Source organism: Paroedura picta, chromosome 8 (genome assembly GCF_049243985.1).
Source record: "Paroedura picta isolate Pp20150507F chromosome 8, Ppicta_v3.0, whole genome shotgun sequence".
Lineage (NCBI taxonomy): Eukaryota > Metazoa > Chordata > Lepidosauria > Squamata > Gekkonidae > Paroedura > Paroedura picta.
Window position 1 is genome coordinate 46,195,892 of NC_135376.1, and position 15,888 is coordinate 46,211,779.

The window sequence follows — 15,888 nt, forward strand, 5'->3', positions numbered from 1 at the left end:
GGCCCTCCCTTTCCCACCCCCTCCAGTCCCATCGTCGGCCAATGGTGGGCCAAGTCAACATGCCAATATATGGTCATATCATTATTTCCCTCTCTTCTACTGTCTCCAATCCTCTCCCCCGCCCTTCAAGAAAAGAGACTCCTGCTGCACTTGTCTCTCCCACCCCTCCCTAGCTTCCCTAATCACGTTTCTGTTTCAAGGGGGGGGGAATAGAGAAAGACCAGAGTTCAAATCGATCTGAATTCAGCAGGATCCACAAGGGAAAAAAAACACAAAGTAAGTGCGGACTCAGCCATTGGCTTTCTCTTTAGTCCGGTTTGCGGTGGAACAGACGCGCAAGTCACGTGCTCTTTAATTCGGGGGAACTTGGAGGGTGTGTGGGTACGGCAGGGTTCCCAGTCGCGCCGCCGCTCCCCCTTTGCAGCAGGAGGCAGATCCGCAACCTCCCGCTCGGCTCCCGCCTGAAGTGCTGAGCGCCGCCGCCTCGCCGGCCCGGCCGTCCGACTCCCCTTCCCACACGGTGCCCTGAACGCGCCTTCGCTCTGATTGGCCGGCGAGCGAACTGCACACCCCTCAATGGCAACTTTGATTCGCAGCCCCGCCTGCCCAGCGCTCCCCGCCGCTCTGGGTCCGCACAAGCGGCCGGCCGGCCGGCTGCCCCGCCCCTTTCCTGTGCCCGCTCTCTGATTGGGCAGAGGCTTTTTTCTTTCCTCTCCCCGGTCTCCCGCTGCCCCGCTTGTATTCACCTGATTGGTAGGTGCGCACGCGCGGGCTCGGTTTTCCCCTCCCCTCCCCTCCCCTCCCCTCCGGGGTAGGGGTTGAAGGCGCTCGTGGGCCAGGCCCGGCAGTCGCTTGTCATCCCGTGAGGGGTTCGCAGCCCGCTGGGGCCGTCGTCCGTGGCCGTGATGGGGAAGCGGCTCCGCTATGCGTGGCCGCGCTGATCTCCCCTGACACGAATATGGCTGCGCCGGTGCCCGCGGCTGTCGCCTGGCTCATGGCCGGCCCGGCGGGAGGCGGCGAGCGAGAGACGCGGGTCCTCTTGCGGGCGCCGTTGCTGCTGCCGCTCGTGCTGGCCATTCTTCTCAGCCAGTGCCTGGGAGAGCAGCCCCCACGCGGCGCCGCCGCTGCCGCCGCTGCCGCCGCCGCCTCCTTGCTGCCCGGCGCGGCGGACTCGGAAGAGACGGTGATCATCGGACTGCGGCTGGAGGACACGGACGACGTGTCGTTCATGGAAGGGGGCGCGCTGCGTGTGAGCGAGAGGACCCGTGTCAAGCTGCGGGTCTACGGGCAAAATATCAACAACGAGACTTGGTCCCGCATCGCCTTTACCGAGCACGAGAGGCGGCGGGACGGAGAAAGCAGGCGGCCGCCGGCCGAGCAGGAGGACGGCCCAGCCCCCGTGGGCGCCCTCTCGCCGGCTCCGCAGCGCTGCGGCATCCGCACCTCGGACATCATCATCCTGCCTCACATCGTCCTCAACCGCCGCACCTCGGGCATCATTGAGATCGACATCAAGCCTCTGCGCAAAACGGAGAAGAGCAAATCCTACTACTTGTGCACCTCCGTGTCCTCCCCAGCCATCCTCGGCGCGGCGGGGAGCGCTGCCGGCGGCAGCAGCGGTGGAGGGAGTATTATTGGCCCCGATGGGGGACCCTGGACTGAGACCACCTGGATCTACCATGACGGGGAGGATACCAAGATGATAGTAGGGGAAGAAAAGAAGTTCTTGCTGCCCTTTTGGCTGCAGGTGATCTTCATCTCTCTCTTGTTGTGTCTCTCGGGCATGTTTAGTGGACTCAACCTGGGGCTTATGGCCCTCGACCCCATGGAGTTGCGTATTGTGCAGAACTGTGGCACAGAAAAAGAAAAGAACTACGCTAAACGCATTGAACCTGTGCGCCGCCAGGGCAATTATTTGCTCTGTTCCTTGCTGTTGGGTAATGTGTTGGTCAATACCACCCTTACAATCCTGCTTGATGATATCGCTGGTTCTGGCTTGGTGGCCGTAGTGGTCTCCACCATTGGTATTGTCATTTTTGGAGAGATCGTGCCACAGGCTATCTGTTCTCGCCACGGCCTTGCTGTAGGTGCCAACACCATCTTCCTCACCAAATTTTTCATGATGATGACCTTCCCAGCCTCTTACCCAGTCAGCAAGCTGCTGGACTGTGTCTTAGGGCAGGAAATTGGTACGGTATACAATCGGGAGAAACTACTTGAGATGTTGAGAGTCACTGACCCTTACAATGACCTGGTGAAGGAGGAGCTGAACATCATCCAAGGTGCTTTGGAATTACGCACAAAGACAGTGGAGGACGTAATGACCCCACTCCGGGACTGTTTTATGATTACTGCTGAAGCTGTGCTTGATTTCAACACTATGTCTGAGATTATGGAGAGTGGTTATACCCGCATCCCTGTCTTTGAAGGGGACCGCTCCAACATTGTGGACCTTCTTTTTGTCAAGGACTTGGCCTTTGTGGATCCTGATGACTGCACCCCACTCAAAACCATCACCCGTTTCTATAACCATCCACTGCATTTTGTCTTCAATGATACCAAGCTTGATGCCATGCTTGAGGAATTCAAAAAAGGTGGGATGATGGTGGTTGGTGATGGGGGTGGGAAAGGAGATTTAAGGGACAGGTTTTTACTTTATTTTTAAAATGAAATCTGAGATGAGATGTTGAATTCTGTGTATAATACTAAATTCCATGTTTTTATGGTTGAGGTATGATGTGATGAAACAAAAGTTTTACCGACACATTGGCAAATTGGCTTATGATTTCTTCCTGCTAATCCTAGGTCTTGATTTGCTATGCTTTTCATTTGTGTGCTTAGTTGAAAATGCAAAAGTGTATTTCACTCAAGTTCATTGCAGTATGGTGCTATGCCCAATCTCAACTTGCTGGTATTTGTATATCATACGCAATTTATGCACGTGTACAAGGAAATAGTTTCCTGAGTAAATGTCTCTCTTGAAAAAGAAATTTAGGACTAAGGCTCATCTTTGTGTTCAGAGGAGCATGTGTAATTCCGCAGCCAATGACTAATGAAACTGGCACGTTGTGTAGTGTTTCTCTTTTAGGGAGGGGAGGAGAATGAATGTAAGTAGCGCTTGGCAAAGCTGTATTTGTTTATGTTGAATGGTAAGCAATTCAATTGCTAGTTGCTGAAAGTTTTGGGAATTTTCTTGGCACATCAAAATTCAAATTGATTTCTATATTTAAAGTGAATCAGGCATATTTTGTCTTCTATATACTTTCTCAGTAATTTAGAATTGACCTTTGTGTTATAGAATTTCTTCACAGTATTATGGTGAAATTTTTATTCATGGTCATAGAATTGTGGTTTTCATTCCATATACACATGCTGGAGAAGGTGATTGTGGCTCCCTAATTTGTGAACACCAGGTGTATGCTGTGCAGAAAAATTGCATGCACCACTGTTTTACAGTACAATATGAATATGGGTTTTATATTTGTTTCTATACAGAAATGTCCGTATGACAATTTTGTTGTAGTGCAGTGGAATGTCCCCTTATACAAAATGCTACAGGTGTTAACAGGCACAGGTGAGTAATATATTATCATTAGCACATTGAAGTGTTTCCGTTTTACAAGCTTTTTATGCACTCCAAGGGAGGTATAATTCTACATGACTGGTGTGCATTTTGTTAATGTGGTCATAGACACATTCCCTTTAGTCCAAGCAGGCAGTTGGTTTCTGTGGTATGTACCTTTGTAATCCACTATAGTCTTCGAAAACTAAAGAAGATTTCCTTTTATTGATTCCACCTGTGCCTTGAGTTCAGTCAGCAAGAGTATGAAGAGAGGCACCTTTAGCAGTTGCCCACCAAGTATGGTACTACTATCCATTGCAGGCTTACACTGCCTAGGTGACTTTAAGAAAACATATTTATTTATTGTTTAATGGAGGGTCAGGGCTAAATTGAAAGATGGTGGATACATTTAACTGAAATAGGTGAAATGTTTACTTTGTTTCGCTGTTGTTTGGATCATTTATCCACCTAAACTATCAAAAATTGAGGTAGGATATTTGTAAAATCCAAATATGTGCTTAAAGTTCTACAGATCAGTGGAAGATAGTCTAACTCACTGCTCTTAACTAAATAAACAGGGTAGTGGCAGAGTTAACATTTTCTCAAGGTAATTCCTGAACCGTAGTTGAACTTTTGCACTCAGGTTTCTGATTTCTAGGCAGTAAACTCTGCTGGTTAGATTTCAGAGCAATGGCTGATTGATGCACTAAGCTTTGACTGATTCTACCTTTTCCATTTAATGGTAACCCATCTTTAAGAAATCTTTGGACATCTTTAACATATTCATTGAGACAAGTGTTTCCATAGTAGGATCCATTTCATCAGTTAGTTTCTAGTCCATAGGAATGTATTTCATACAAAAAATTGTCTTTTGCAGAGCTACAGGATTTTTTTTTTTGCTGAAAAAGTCCAACACTACTATCCTTACATCTTTAAGAGTAGACTGTTTGTCCTTTGGCTAAGCAAGAGATTTTGTGCTGCCAAAATATAGCCTTAACCCCTTTATGAGCCTCTTGCAGTCACTGTTGCATTATGAGCATACTAGAAATAAAGCCCATTTTATTCTTTAATAGGAGCCGGTCTTCTTTCGGCCCCGGGAGCGGCCTCACCGCAGCAAGGCCGCTCCCCGGGCCAAGAGTAGGGAGGCTCCCACCCCCCCGCCCTCCCCGAAGCCCCAAACGGCGTTCTCTCGCCTCCTGCCGTTCTCTCGCGAGGCTGCTCCTGGCGAGAGGCGAGAGAAGGCCGGCTCCCGCCCCCCCACCCTCCCCGAAGCCCCAAACTGCATTCTCTTGCCCCCGGGGGCTCTGGAGCCTTCTCCCCGTCGCTCCAGCGGCTGGGAGAAGGCGGCGCGGCCCCCCAGAGGACTCACCGCATCGGCTGGCAGTCCAGTCTATGCGGTGATTCCCTGGCCGGGCAAAGCAGCCAATGGGGAGCCGTGCGTTGCGCGGCTCCCTATTGGCTGCTTGGGCTGGGATGGAAACTCGGAGGGGCCAATCAGGAGCCGCGAAGCAGCTCCTGATTGGCCCCTCTGAGTTTTTATCCTGGACAGGGCCCGCCCTAACTCCTCCCAGACAGCCCTTACTCTTTTATTCAATCCGCTCATTCTGAAAAAATGTTCTTAGTCTTTAAAATGACTCTGGATATCTTTTTTATTTTGCTATTATTGTTGTTGTTAGTTGCAAAGTTGTGTCCGACCCATCGCAGCCCCACAGACAATGATCCTCCAGGCCTTCCTGTCCTCTACCATTCCCTGGAGTCCATTTAAGCTCGCACTGACTGCTTCAGTGACTCCATCCATCCACCTCATTCTCTGTCGTCCCCTTCTTCTTTTGCCCTCAATCGCTCCCAGCATTAGGCTCTTCTCCAGGGAGTCCTTCCTTCTCATGAGGTGGCCAAAATATTTGAGTTTCATCTTCAGGATCTGGCCTTCTAAAGAACAATAGTTAATATGCTATGTGTTTGATAATAGATTATTGGAAAGTTCAGTTAAATTTAACTTGATTCAAACATGCTGGTAGTCCTATTGTTTCTATGATAGACTAACACAATTACCCTGCTGAAAGTACTTGGAGAGAACCAATAGGACTACCAGCATGTTTGAATCAAGTTAAATTTTACTGAACTTTTCAATAATCTATTATCAAACACTTAGCATATTAATTGTTGCCAAAGAATAATAAACATATCCTTGAATATATGGGGCTGTGTGAGTTGCTCGGGCTAACCCAATCTCATTGGATCTTAGAATCTCATTGGATCTAAGCAGGGATGGCTGTAGCTAGAATTTGGATGGGAGACTGAGCAAACCACTCATGAATATCTCTTGCCTTGAAATCCTCATGGGGTCACTATAAGTCAGTTGTGACTTGAGCATACTTTCCACCACTAGAAATTGCCCTGACTTGCTGGCCCAGGTTAGCTTGATCTCATCATATCTCAGACAGTACCAGTGTTGGCCCTGGTTAGTATTTGGCTGATTCTAAATTAGTTTATGTAAAACTGTCCATACTACATGTTTTGAGTCTTTTAAATTTTTAAACTTCTATTTCCATTGGAAAAGTTTGAGGAAAGATAATGGAGGATAATAATTTTTCCATTTTTTTTCTCCTGGCCCTTCACATCTCTAGTACGGTTGAACTACAGGTTCACTAAATCTAAGACTTTTGATGCTAATATTGATTTCTCATTTTTAAACCAGTTCCCTTCATGTCTACATTGTAGTGAAAACAACTAGAATGGGACAATTGGAATGGAAAAATAGAATCCAAATTCTTTTCAAACAGCTATTGATGGTATTTGCAGATTTCTTCTCAGGCAACAGCAGGCTTGTCTGTCTGACCTGCACTTTTTAAAAAAGGTGTATATTTAGTTAAATCAATGCAACTAATTTGATTAGGTTTTAAGGTGTATTTTAATATTCTACGTCCTTTATGAAAGACACAGTCATGCAATGGTGGAAGCTGCAGAGTAGGATGGAACATTTGTGATCTTTTGACTGCAGTGTTTTTTCCTCTGGGTTGCTACTTGATTTTTGAGAGAATTGGAACCTGCCCTTTTCTGTCCTGTTTTGATGTCTGGGGATGGCAAATCCCTCACGGTGCTTACACACAGGTTTGGGGGTTGGCCAGGAGGATGGACCAAGGGCTGGGTAGAGAGGGATAAAGGTGTTGGAAATCCCTCTCCTCCTCTTTGCTGAGACGTATATGGGGTGTGCTAAAGAAAGGATGAGGCTAGACTCAACCCCCTCAGAAGGGGTTGGATTAATGTCCTATTTCACAGATGTTTACACATGATGTAGTGGGCATCATATATACAGCTGTGCACAAGGACTTTTTGTGTTCTGTGAGTTTGGAAGAGACTGGATTAGAAAATAAATTTCACTTCTTGGACACTAACATTTAACACCATACTGAAGACTTGAGTAATAGCCAATCATGCTATGATGTTCTATTTTATGTGTTCCAAGTGCATTGCTGGATCTTTTCAAATCAGATAGTAAGATGTTGCTGTTGATACTAGGGGAAAGCATGTTTTTTTACCTGCTGTCTTTGCCATCTTTCTGCTGCATGTACACAAAGCTATATATGCTTTATACTTCATTTCCTCCTCAAAAACAAATGAGGCAAATTAAGAGAATATTTATGCAAGGTCATTTAAAATACATTAATGTATCTAACACCATGTAGCATCTGTACAAAGAGGGTAAGGTCAGTTGGTTTACTCTTATTGTTGTTACTTCAATGCCTACAGTATTATTAGGTTGTTAGCTTCCTGTGATATTGTATACTCAATCCTGATAAAGGACAGTCTAAGAACTGAGTTGAAGGACTTAGTTCTTTCTGGTGAGAAATGTGATGTGTTCATTTGCAAAGTTCATTTGAAGTCTACAGCAGGGAATGTGTACGAAGTTTGGTGTAGAAAGAAACTGGTTTGTAGTTTTTCCAGTTGACAAGCATGTTTTGATTCTATTTGCCTGAACCTCAGCTAATACTGTTGGCATTGTTTCTCCTCCACTAGCTGTTCTCAGCGTGTATGATCCTAAATCCAAAGCCTTCTATTTCTAACTCGCTGCAAGAATTCAGCTTGAAATGCCTTGTATTGTGACACTAATATTGTAAAGCTGGCACACTTAGCACAGACTGTTCATTGTAAAAGAGCTTTCCCAGTGCCCTCTACAGTTCTGCTATGCATGAGTTTCTGAGAGTTCTTCTTTATCTGCTGCAATAATAGACCTGGAGACTTTGAGTTTTGCTTTTTGTTCTTGTGTTATCTTTCTCTTTGCTACTCTATTACACTAAAAGATTGCTGAGTCTGAATTAATAATCTGTTTCACAAAAAGGCACCTGGATTATGTTTCTTCAGTACCACAGCATTCACTTGAGTGCTGAAATTTCCTTTCCTTTGAACTCTTTTTAGATCTGGGTAATCGGTGCATTATGCTGATATACTTATCATTTTATACATTTAAAGTTATATGATGATGCAATATGAAGTGCAGGTTGTAATTTATATTGCCTAGTTTGCATGCTTTCCTGTGCATAGGCCTGTTAGGAAATAGACTTTGATTGTCACTAAAATAAATGTCTGCTATTACTGGTTATACTTTTTTGTCATGTTGGGGCATCAGATTCCCCCTGATGTTCAGGTTAATGGTTTCCCTGAGCTGAAAGCACAGCATTTTGATATGCACAGAGGAATGTGGTACACTTTTGGGTTATACAATTAATACATCTAAAATGGATTTAATTTGTTTGAATTTAGTGAAATTACGGGAAAAGTTTTATCAGCTACATTGGAACTGAATTGGTCTCAGATTGCTGTGAGATCCCGGAGTATTCCGTTTAGCTCTAATACAAAAGACCTATTCAATGTTAATTATTTATTTATTTATTTATTTATTTATTTATTTATTTATTTATTTATTTATCATACTTATATACCGCCCTCCCCGGAGGCTCAGAAAGTATGGCATCAAATCAAGTTGGATCTGGCTTGATGGATCTTGTTAAACCTTGGTTTGGTAGGATTGCTGCCAGAAAGATGTTCATAATCTCAAAACTTCTATTTTAGGTGAAAATGTTTTTCTTGTCTTATCTAAAACAATATTGAGAGACGTTATTGATTTGTAATTTATGTACATTGTGAACAAGAAAGCATATTAATTAGTTGCTGAAAGAACTCATATTCATTTCTAAATATAAATGGAGCTTTGCTGTTTCTCAAACTGGGGTCTAGAGACTCCCGGGGGGTCGCAAAAGTACTTTAGGAGGCCTGCAAGTCTTTTCTATTTCTACCTGGCTAACATAAAAATGGAGTCCTCTCAGTTTTCTAGGAATGTTGGCAGGATCTTGGCTTCCAGGAACAGATTTGGCTTCGCCCTCATTTTAGGGCAGGACCTCATAAAGCTGCCACCCCTTCAGTAACCTGTCTTCTTTTTATAAGGAGCACTAGCCAGAAGGCATGCTGATTAGTTGCTGGAATCCAGTAGGGCAGCCCTAGGAACTTCACCTGTTTGCATGGCACTAAGGAGGCACAGTCTTAACAGCTATTTCTGGCATAAAAGTAAACTAGATTTTATCTATCAACGTGTGCATGCACACAGAAGCTTACACCTTGAATAAAACATTGTTGGTCTTAAAGGTGCCACTGGACTCAAACTTTGTTCTGCGTTTTATTCCAAAAGATTTTACCATAAAGTTGAAGATGCCACTTCCCATCCATAAACAATAATAATGAATTGTGATTTTCAGCTAAATAGTCAAAATTCTAATTCTTTGTAAGCACCTTCAATTTCCCTCCCCCCTTCCCTTGTTCAGCTTGTTTCTGGCTGGAAGCTGTTAACCAGTAAGGAAGTTTCTTGCCTTTGGTGCAAAATGGCTTCTAGTCAGTGCATGAGGGTGATTACAGTTTGGATCCATGCTGACTGAGTTGTGGATCTAGAATAATCTGCACTCTCATACCTAAACTTGTGAGTCATATACAGACTTTTAACTTCAACACTTTAAAGGAAGCTGTGTACTGGAGAAGAGAGGAAGGGGTTTGGGGTATCTGCGAAAAGTTTAAATAAAAACAGGATTCCCTGGGTAGCTAAAATATCACAACTGCTGATTAGAGCCATTAACAAAAGACTCAGGTCATGCTGCCCACATGCCAGTTTCGTTATAAACTGTAATATGGACTTAGAGATAAAGACGATAATTGTGAAATTCATAGATTGCTGTTTGTTTCTATAGCCATGCAAGAACTGAATAAAGATTACTTGAAGATTAGTTACGTGACATTTTGGTTGAATACCCCAAATGTTTGAAAAGAAAGGATTAGTAATTACTGGGCAGGATATTTCTTCATGGTGTTGGATGCAAAGATTCACACTGTTATTATTATAAGTATAAATAAACTAGGGGCCACTAGTTTTTATACTCTCCATCTAATATTACAATACTGTTTAGAAAGCTAAATAAATGTATGAATGCATTTGTATTTAACCTAGGCTAGACCTTGGACAATTATTTTTCATCCTAATGTATTCCACAAAGTTCACTGGCAACTACAGTGGCTGCCAGTTGAATTCTGGATCAAGCTAAAGTTTCTGGTAATTACTTTTATGGCCCTACATGGTCAGGGCCCAATGTACCTGAGGGATCGCCTCTCTGCCTATGCTCCTCAAAGAGATCTACACTCCACCACTACCAACTGGCTAATGATCCATGTCCCTAAAGAAGCCCACCTGGCGTTGACCAGAGACAGAGCATTCTGTCCTGGCCCCCACCTGGTGGAATGAGCACCTGGAGGAGATCAGGACCCTGATGGAGCTAAAACAGTTCTGCAGGGCCTGCAAAAGGGAGCTCTTTTCCAGGCATTTAGTTGAGACCAGGAGTAACCAACATCATCTGCAGGGCCCCTGCTCCCTCCTTCTCAGAAATCCATCAATGTGTTCTGCTTCTGGAACGGTTGCATTGTTACTATCGTTACAATTATCAGTTAATAGTATTAATGTTATGGTCATCTATATGTCATGGATTTTTTCTTGTATTGTTTTCTACATTTTATGGAAACTACCCTGAGCCTCTGGGGAGGGCGGTGTATAGGTAGGTAGGTAGACAAACAGACAGACAGATAGACAGATAGATAACAATGAGAGAGTTTATTGACCAAAATTAGATTCAGGTGGGTAGCCATGTCCTGAAGTTTGAGTCCAGTGGCAATTTTAAGACGTATAAAGTTTAATTCTAGGTATAAGCATGCATACAAAATCTTATATCCAGAGTTGTTGGTCTTAAAGATGCCACTGGATCAAACTTTGTTCTATTGACTAAAATTGATTTTTGTGGCAAAGTGGGAATTTGAATCTAAATTTCTGTATTGTTACTCAGAGTTTCTCAGCCTTTTTGACCTTGTGGGCACCTTTGGAATTCTGGTACAAGGTAGTGGATGCAACTGTAAAATGGCTGCCACAGGAGGTGGAGCCAACTATATAGAGAAAATTGAAATACAGGAGTGAAGAGGGATAATTTTGAAGAAATAGACTGGGAAAGAGGAATGGGAGAGAATAAGAATAAAACCAAAACTGTGGTGACAGCTGCCACATAAATGATGTGGTTTTTAATTAATCAATTGACATAAAATTGGATGGCCAGTGGCCAGCCAAAAACCTGCAGTGTAAGAGTCCTACCCACTTTCCAAAAATGCACAGCGGGTACCTGAAAAGGTGACAGCAGGCACCATGGTGCCCATGGGCATCATGTTGGTGACTTCTGTACCAACCAAATAGTCTGTCTATTTCAACACATTGATTCCCCCTCCCTCTCATTCCATGAGTTTTCCTGTGGTTGTGAAGCAGACAGACAGCTGATATAAAACCTTTTCTGCTTTCCCTTTCTAGCTCCTACTTTAGTCTACAAAAAACCCATTAATTTGGATGTAGATGATTACAGCTAAATTATTTTGGCTGCAGGCCATGCCTGCATTCCTTGCTGCCAGGATGAAGGAACAGGTGATAAAGCTTGGAGGCCGTTTCCTAACTCTTCCTGCAGGTGCTGATTGTAATGCAAATGCAAAATGCATTACTTAGCCACCAGTACTATATATTTCTGCAGATATCTGTACAGGCATATGTTACATTGACTGTTCAGTGTTTTCATTCAAAAAGACGATAGGAAATGTTGCCAAGTGGTACCAGTTATATCATTTCTCTTCATATTAGCCCTCTGGAGCGTAACTATAGCTATTACTATTTGTGTGACTTTGGCAAATGTAGCCCTAACATTTGTGCTTTCCAGTGAAGTTTGGTCACAAAATGTGATAGTAATTGGATATAGACAGAAAAAAATCAGTGAATACCGTGGAGATTCAAGATATTGTATAACAGTTCCTTAGAAATTAAAATATGTTAACGTCAATAAAATGTTCTCCTATATTAAGAAGTACGTAACTTTGCTTTGTCAGTACTGGGAAAAGTACCAGAGTTAGTCTTTGGAGGTGCTACGCCTTTTCTAAGCTGCTGACTAGAATTTCAGCCAACAGCTTTTGAAAACGGAACTTCATTTGGTCTAGATATCAGAACCAGGCTACTAGGGGGAGGGGTGGATCATGTTTGTGCTGAAAATCCTGCACTGGCCATCCATCCGTTTCTAGGCTGAATTCGAAGTCTTGCCTTTAAGTCCGTGAATGGCTTGGGGCCAGAGTACTTTTAAGGACTGGGTTTTCTTGTACTGCCTAGCTTGCCAGCAAGATCTCCCTCCCAAACCCTGTTCTCTGTGTTCCTGTTGGTAGAGATGAGCTGGCTGGTGGTGGCTGAGAAAGGGCCTTATATGGCCTTTGTAGTGGTGGCACCTTGTATTTGGAATGGCCCTCCCCTTTGAACCTTACTGGTGCCTTCTTGCTGCCTTTAATGTGCCAGGCCAAAATGTTTCCTTTTTTGCAGGCTTTCAACAAAAGAGTAGTAGTAGTAGTAGTAGTAGTAGTAGTAGTAGTAGTAGTTATATTTATTTCCCGCCTCTCCCGACAGGCTCGAGGCGGGTCACAACAACTAACCCCATTAAAATTCCCATTAAAACATCAATCTACTAACATGACGGCTAAAAATCCCATCCCTCCCCCAATTATCAAAGAGGTGAAGAGGAAAGGATAGGGAGTAGCGTACACTCCAACTCCTGGGGGGGAGTGATGTCCCTGATTCGCTGACCCCAGCCTCAACCATAGACCTGGTGGAAGAGCTCCGTTTTACAGGCCCTGCAGAAAGCTGACAAATCCCGCAGGGCCCGAAGATCACCCGGGAACTCATTCCACCAGGTAGGGGCCAGGACCGAAAAGGCACAGGCCCTGGTCGAGGCCAGGCGTGCTTCCTTTGGGCCGGGGACGACCAACAGGATCTCACCTGCAGAGCGTAAAAAGTTATATCTTTTTCAGTTGTTTTACAATCTGCTTGTAGTCTGAGGTCTGTTTTATGTATATATTTAGTTTGCTTAATGTTTGTTTTCATATTGATAATTTATGCGGGTTTTGTCTCTTGAGTTTCAGTTAGAAAGGCCAACTATAAATAAATTATGGTATTGTTACCTGTGACCTGCCTTAAGTAGGTCTGCAGAGAAGTAGCATGTAAATTTTCTAAATATATAAGAAACAGCCAGTGATAGAAGCAGCCCTGGTGCTGCTTTCGGGTAGTAAATGCTTTTAGATGGCTGTGCATCCATGTATTTCATGACTCCTGTTATTCATGCAATTGAGTAATGTGCTCTCGGTGCTGTAAGATTTTATTTTTTTATTTACTTAATTTATACATTGGGTTTCTGTCCAGTGGGAACTTAAAACAGTTTACATGATTCTTCTCCATTTTTATCCTTACAACACCCCTACAAGGTATGTTAGGCTGTTGAGAGCATGTGACTAACTCAGGGTCACCCAGCAGTCTTCCATGGCAGAAGGATGTGAAACTAATTCTCCTGGATTCTAGTCCAACATATAAGCTATTACACCATGATGGTGTAAAGAGGGAAAAGATACAGATAAAACTGTAAGTAATATTTGATTTAGCAAGCTGTGAGGGCAAAGGATTTAATCTGACATTAGGAGAAGGGGAGAGGGCAACAATTAAACACCAAAGGAGTGCATAATAAAATCATCATCATTATTTTTCTTCATATATTTCTCTCTGCATCCAGACTCTGAATAACATATTTCTAGTTGTGTCTGAATAGCATATTTCCAATGGTCTGTTTCATTGAGTTCTCAATTATTATATTATCATCCAGAACAATGCATCTTTAACTGCTCCTGCGGAGCGGAATAAATAAAAGAGTAAGCCCTAAGGGAGAGGAGAAAGGGTGGGCTCTGTCCGGGATAAAAACTCGGAGGGCCCTCCGAGTGTCACTCCAGGGCCAAGCAGCCAATGGGGAGCCGCGCAAAGCCCGGCTCCCTATTGCCCGCTTGGCCCAGCCTCGCCTTGCCCAGCCGGGGACTCACCGCGCACAAGGAGAAGCAGCCGTCCCCAATGGTGAGTACTCCTGCTGGCTTCCCCTCGCTATCTTTCTTCTACAGTGGGCTTAATTTCTAGTTGAAAATATTTGTGCTAAATGGAAACAAAATCCACATTAACAAAGATATCAGTAACGGCTTGTATTACTGTCAGCATTCACTGGCTGGCTTACCTTTCACTGTCAGTCCAATAGAGCAGACTGGCACTTCTTCCACGTGGAAGAAGTTGGAGGAGGGATGCAGCCAAGGGTGGGACCACAGCCTGCCAGCTTAGCCATTCATTGGGTGGACAGCCAATCAGATACAAAATGAGACTCAACTCCTCCCACTGCCCCAGTCCGCTTCTGTTTATGTTACAGATTTTCCCTCTCCATCTTGATGCTTAATCGAACACACGTAGTGTGAACCACTTTGAGTTTGATAGTTGTGCATATATATAAATCCTTACATAAGGGCTTGACAAATCACAAGTCACTATGGCACCTAAAATTTCATGGTGGTGAAATTGTGCCTAGTATTTTCAGCAGTAATTTTGGTGTAGTGTGCCTAAGTAGATCTTAGTGCAAATATAAAGGGTTATAGTCAATTTTTCCCAATAAAAAGAGATAAATGGTACCCTTTGACCCACAAAAGGCTATATATGAGAGCTGTAATAAGGCTAGGAATTGCTAGGATTGAGTGAGAAAGGTGGATGGATGAAACTAAAATCCTATTTATCATGTTTTATTGTATGTCAAAAAATAAATGTTAATGCTTTTCTTGTGATTGTTTGTTTATATGTAAATTTAACTGCACTATTCAGTAGTGATAGATTCATTTTTAACCAATTTTTTTTGCTGGCTCCAATATTAAATTAAATGGAGTTTTTAAAAGCAATAATTTAATTATGATAAATTAGGGAGATGTTAGGCTACAGGGTTACTTTTGTTGTGATGATGACAACCAGGGTTATTTCTTTTGTCATAGTTTTTATAACATTCTGAAAAATTGTGAAGATGTTAGGTTTTGTGGTAACGTTAACCAACATTTGCTTATGGAAATATAAAACACTGCATCCTGGAAAATGAGCCTGGCTGATAAATTTTTGAGCTGGCTGTTACAACTTAGAAAATCAGTCAAGGCTTGCATTCTACATTGAATGAAATTGTATTCCTACTTCAGCACAAACACAGAAGCTGCTATCAACGTAAAGTAAATCAGAGAAATCTGATGTAAGGGGTATAGAGATAGTGTGGTATAGTATACCAGATCAAAACCTCAAGAATTTTAGTGCCTCCTTATCTCATAAGGAGGCACTAGCCTAGGACTAGTATTTAGAAAGCAGTTTAAAAATGAAAAGGACTTCTTATCAGTAGATCTTTATCTTGCTGATTAAATAGTCTAATTTTGGATGAAGTCAGTACTTAATACTATTTCAGCAGCTAGCTTGTGGACCTTCATCAAAATGTCAAGAGTATTGTGTAATTTAAGCTTATTGTGAGATCATGTAACACTTGCTCCATTAATACACAGGCTAATGAAAATTAAGAGGACTCTGATGGGTATTTCCAAACCAGTGATTCAATTCCCAGTTCATTTCTTGCTGAACAAACTTTTTAATTTTGAGTCTTTCCCAGTTCCACTAATTGAGCCGATAAAACTAGCCCTTGACACAGGACTGAAGTGCTGTGAACCATGCCATGGCTGGTGAGGGTGACCTGGCACTCTCACAATGATTTGACAAGGTCCCAAACTGCAGCCAGCCAACTACAAACAGTAGCATAAATACTAAACACTAATGACCTGCAACTAGCAGCACATGGCTAATGACTCTGGATCAGCTGGCTATTGCAGTCTGGCTACTGCCAAGGTCA

At 43.3% G+C, this 15,888-nt stretch overlaps 1 protein-coding gene across 2 annotated transcripts in view; it reads left to right on the forward strand.

Moving 5' to 3' along the window:
- The first annotated feature begins 762 nt into the window (after positions 1-762).
- Positions 763-15,888, forward strand: part of CNNM2 (cyclin and CBS domain divalent metal cation transport mediator 2) — a 108,194-nt gene continuing 93,068 nt past the window's right edge. The window contains exon 1 of one of the 2 annotated variants that reach the window (XM_077349587.1): positions 763-2,594. In XM_077349587.1, the coding sequence (XP_077205702.1) occupies positions 959-2,594 (1,636 nt within the window). In that variant the 5' untranslated portion in view covers positions 763-958. The remainder of the gene's footprint in view (positions 2,595-15,888) is intronic. The other variant, XM_077349588.1, reaches the window with a different exon arrangement.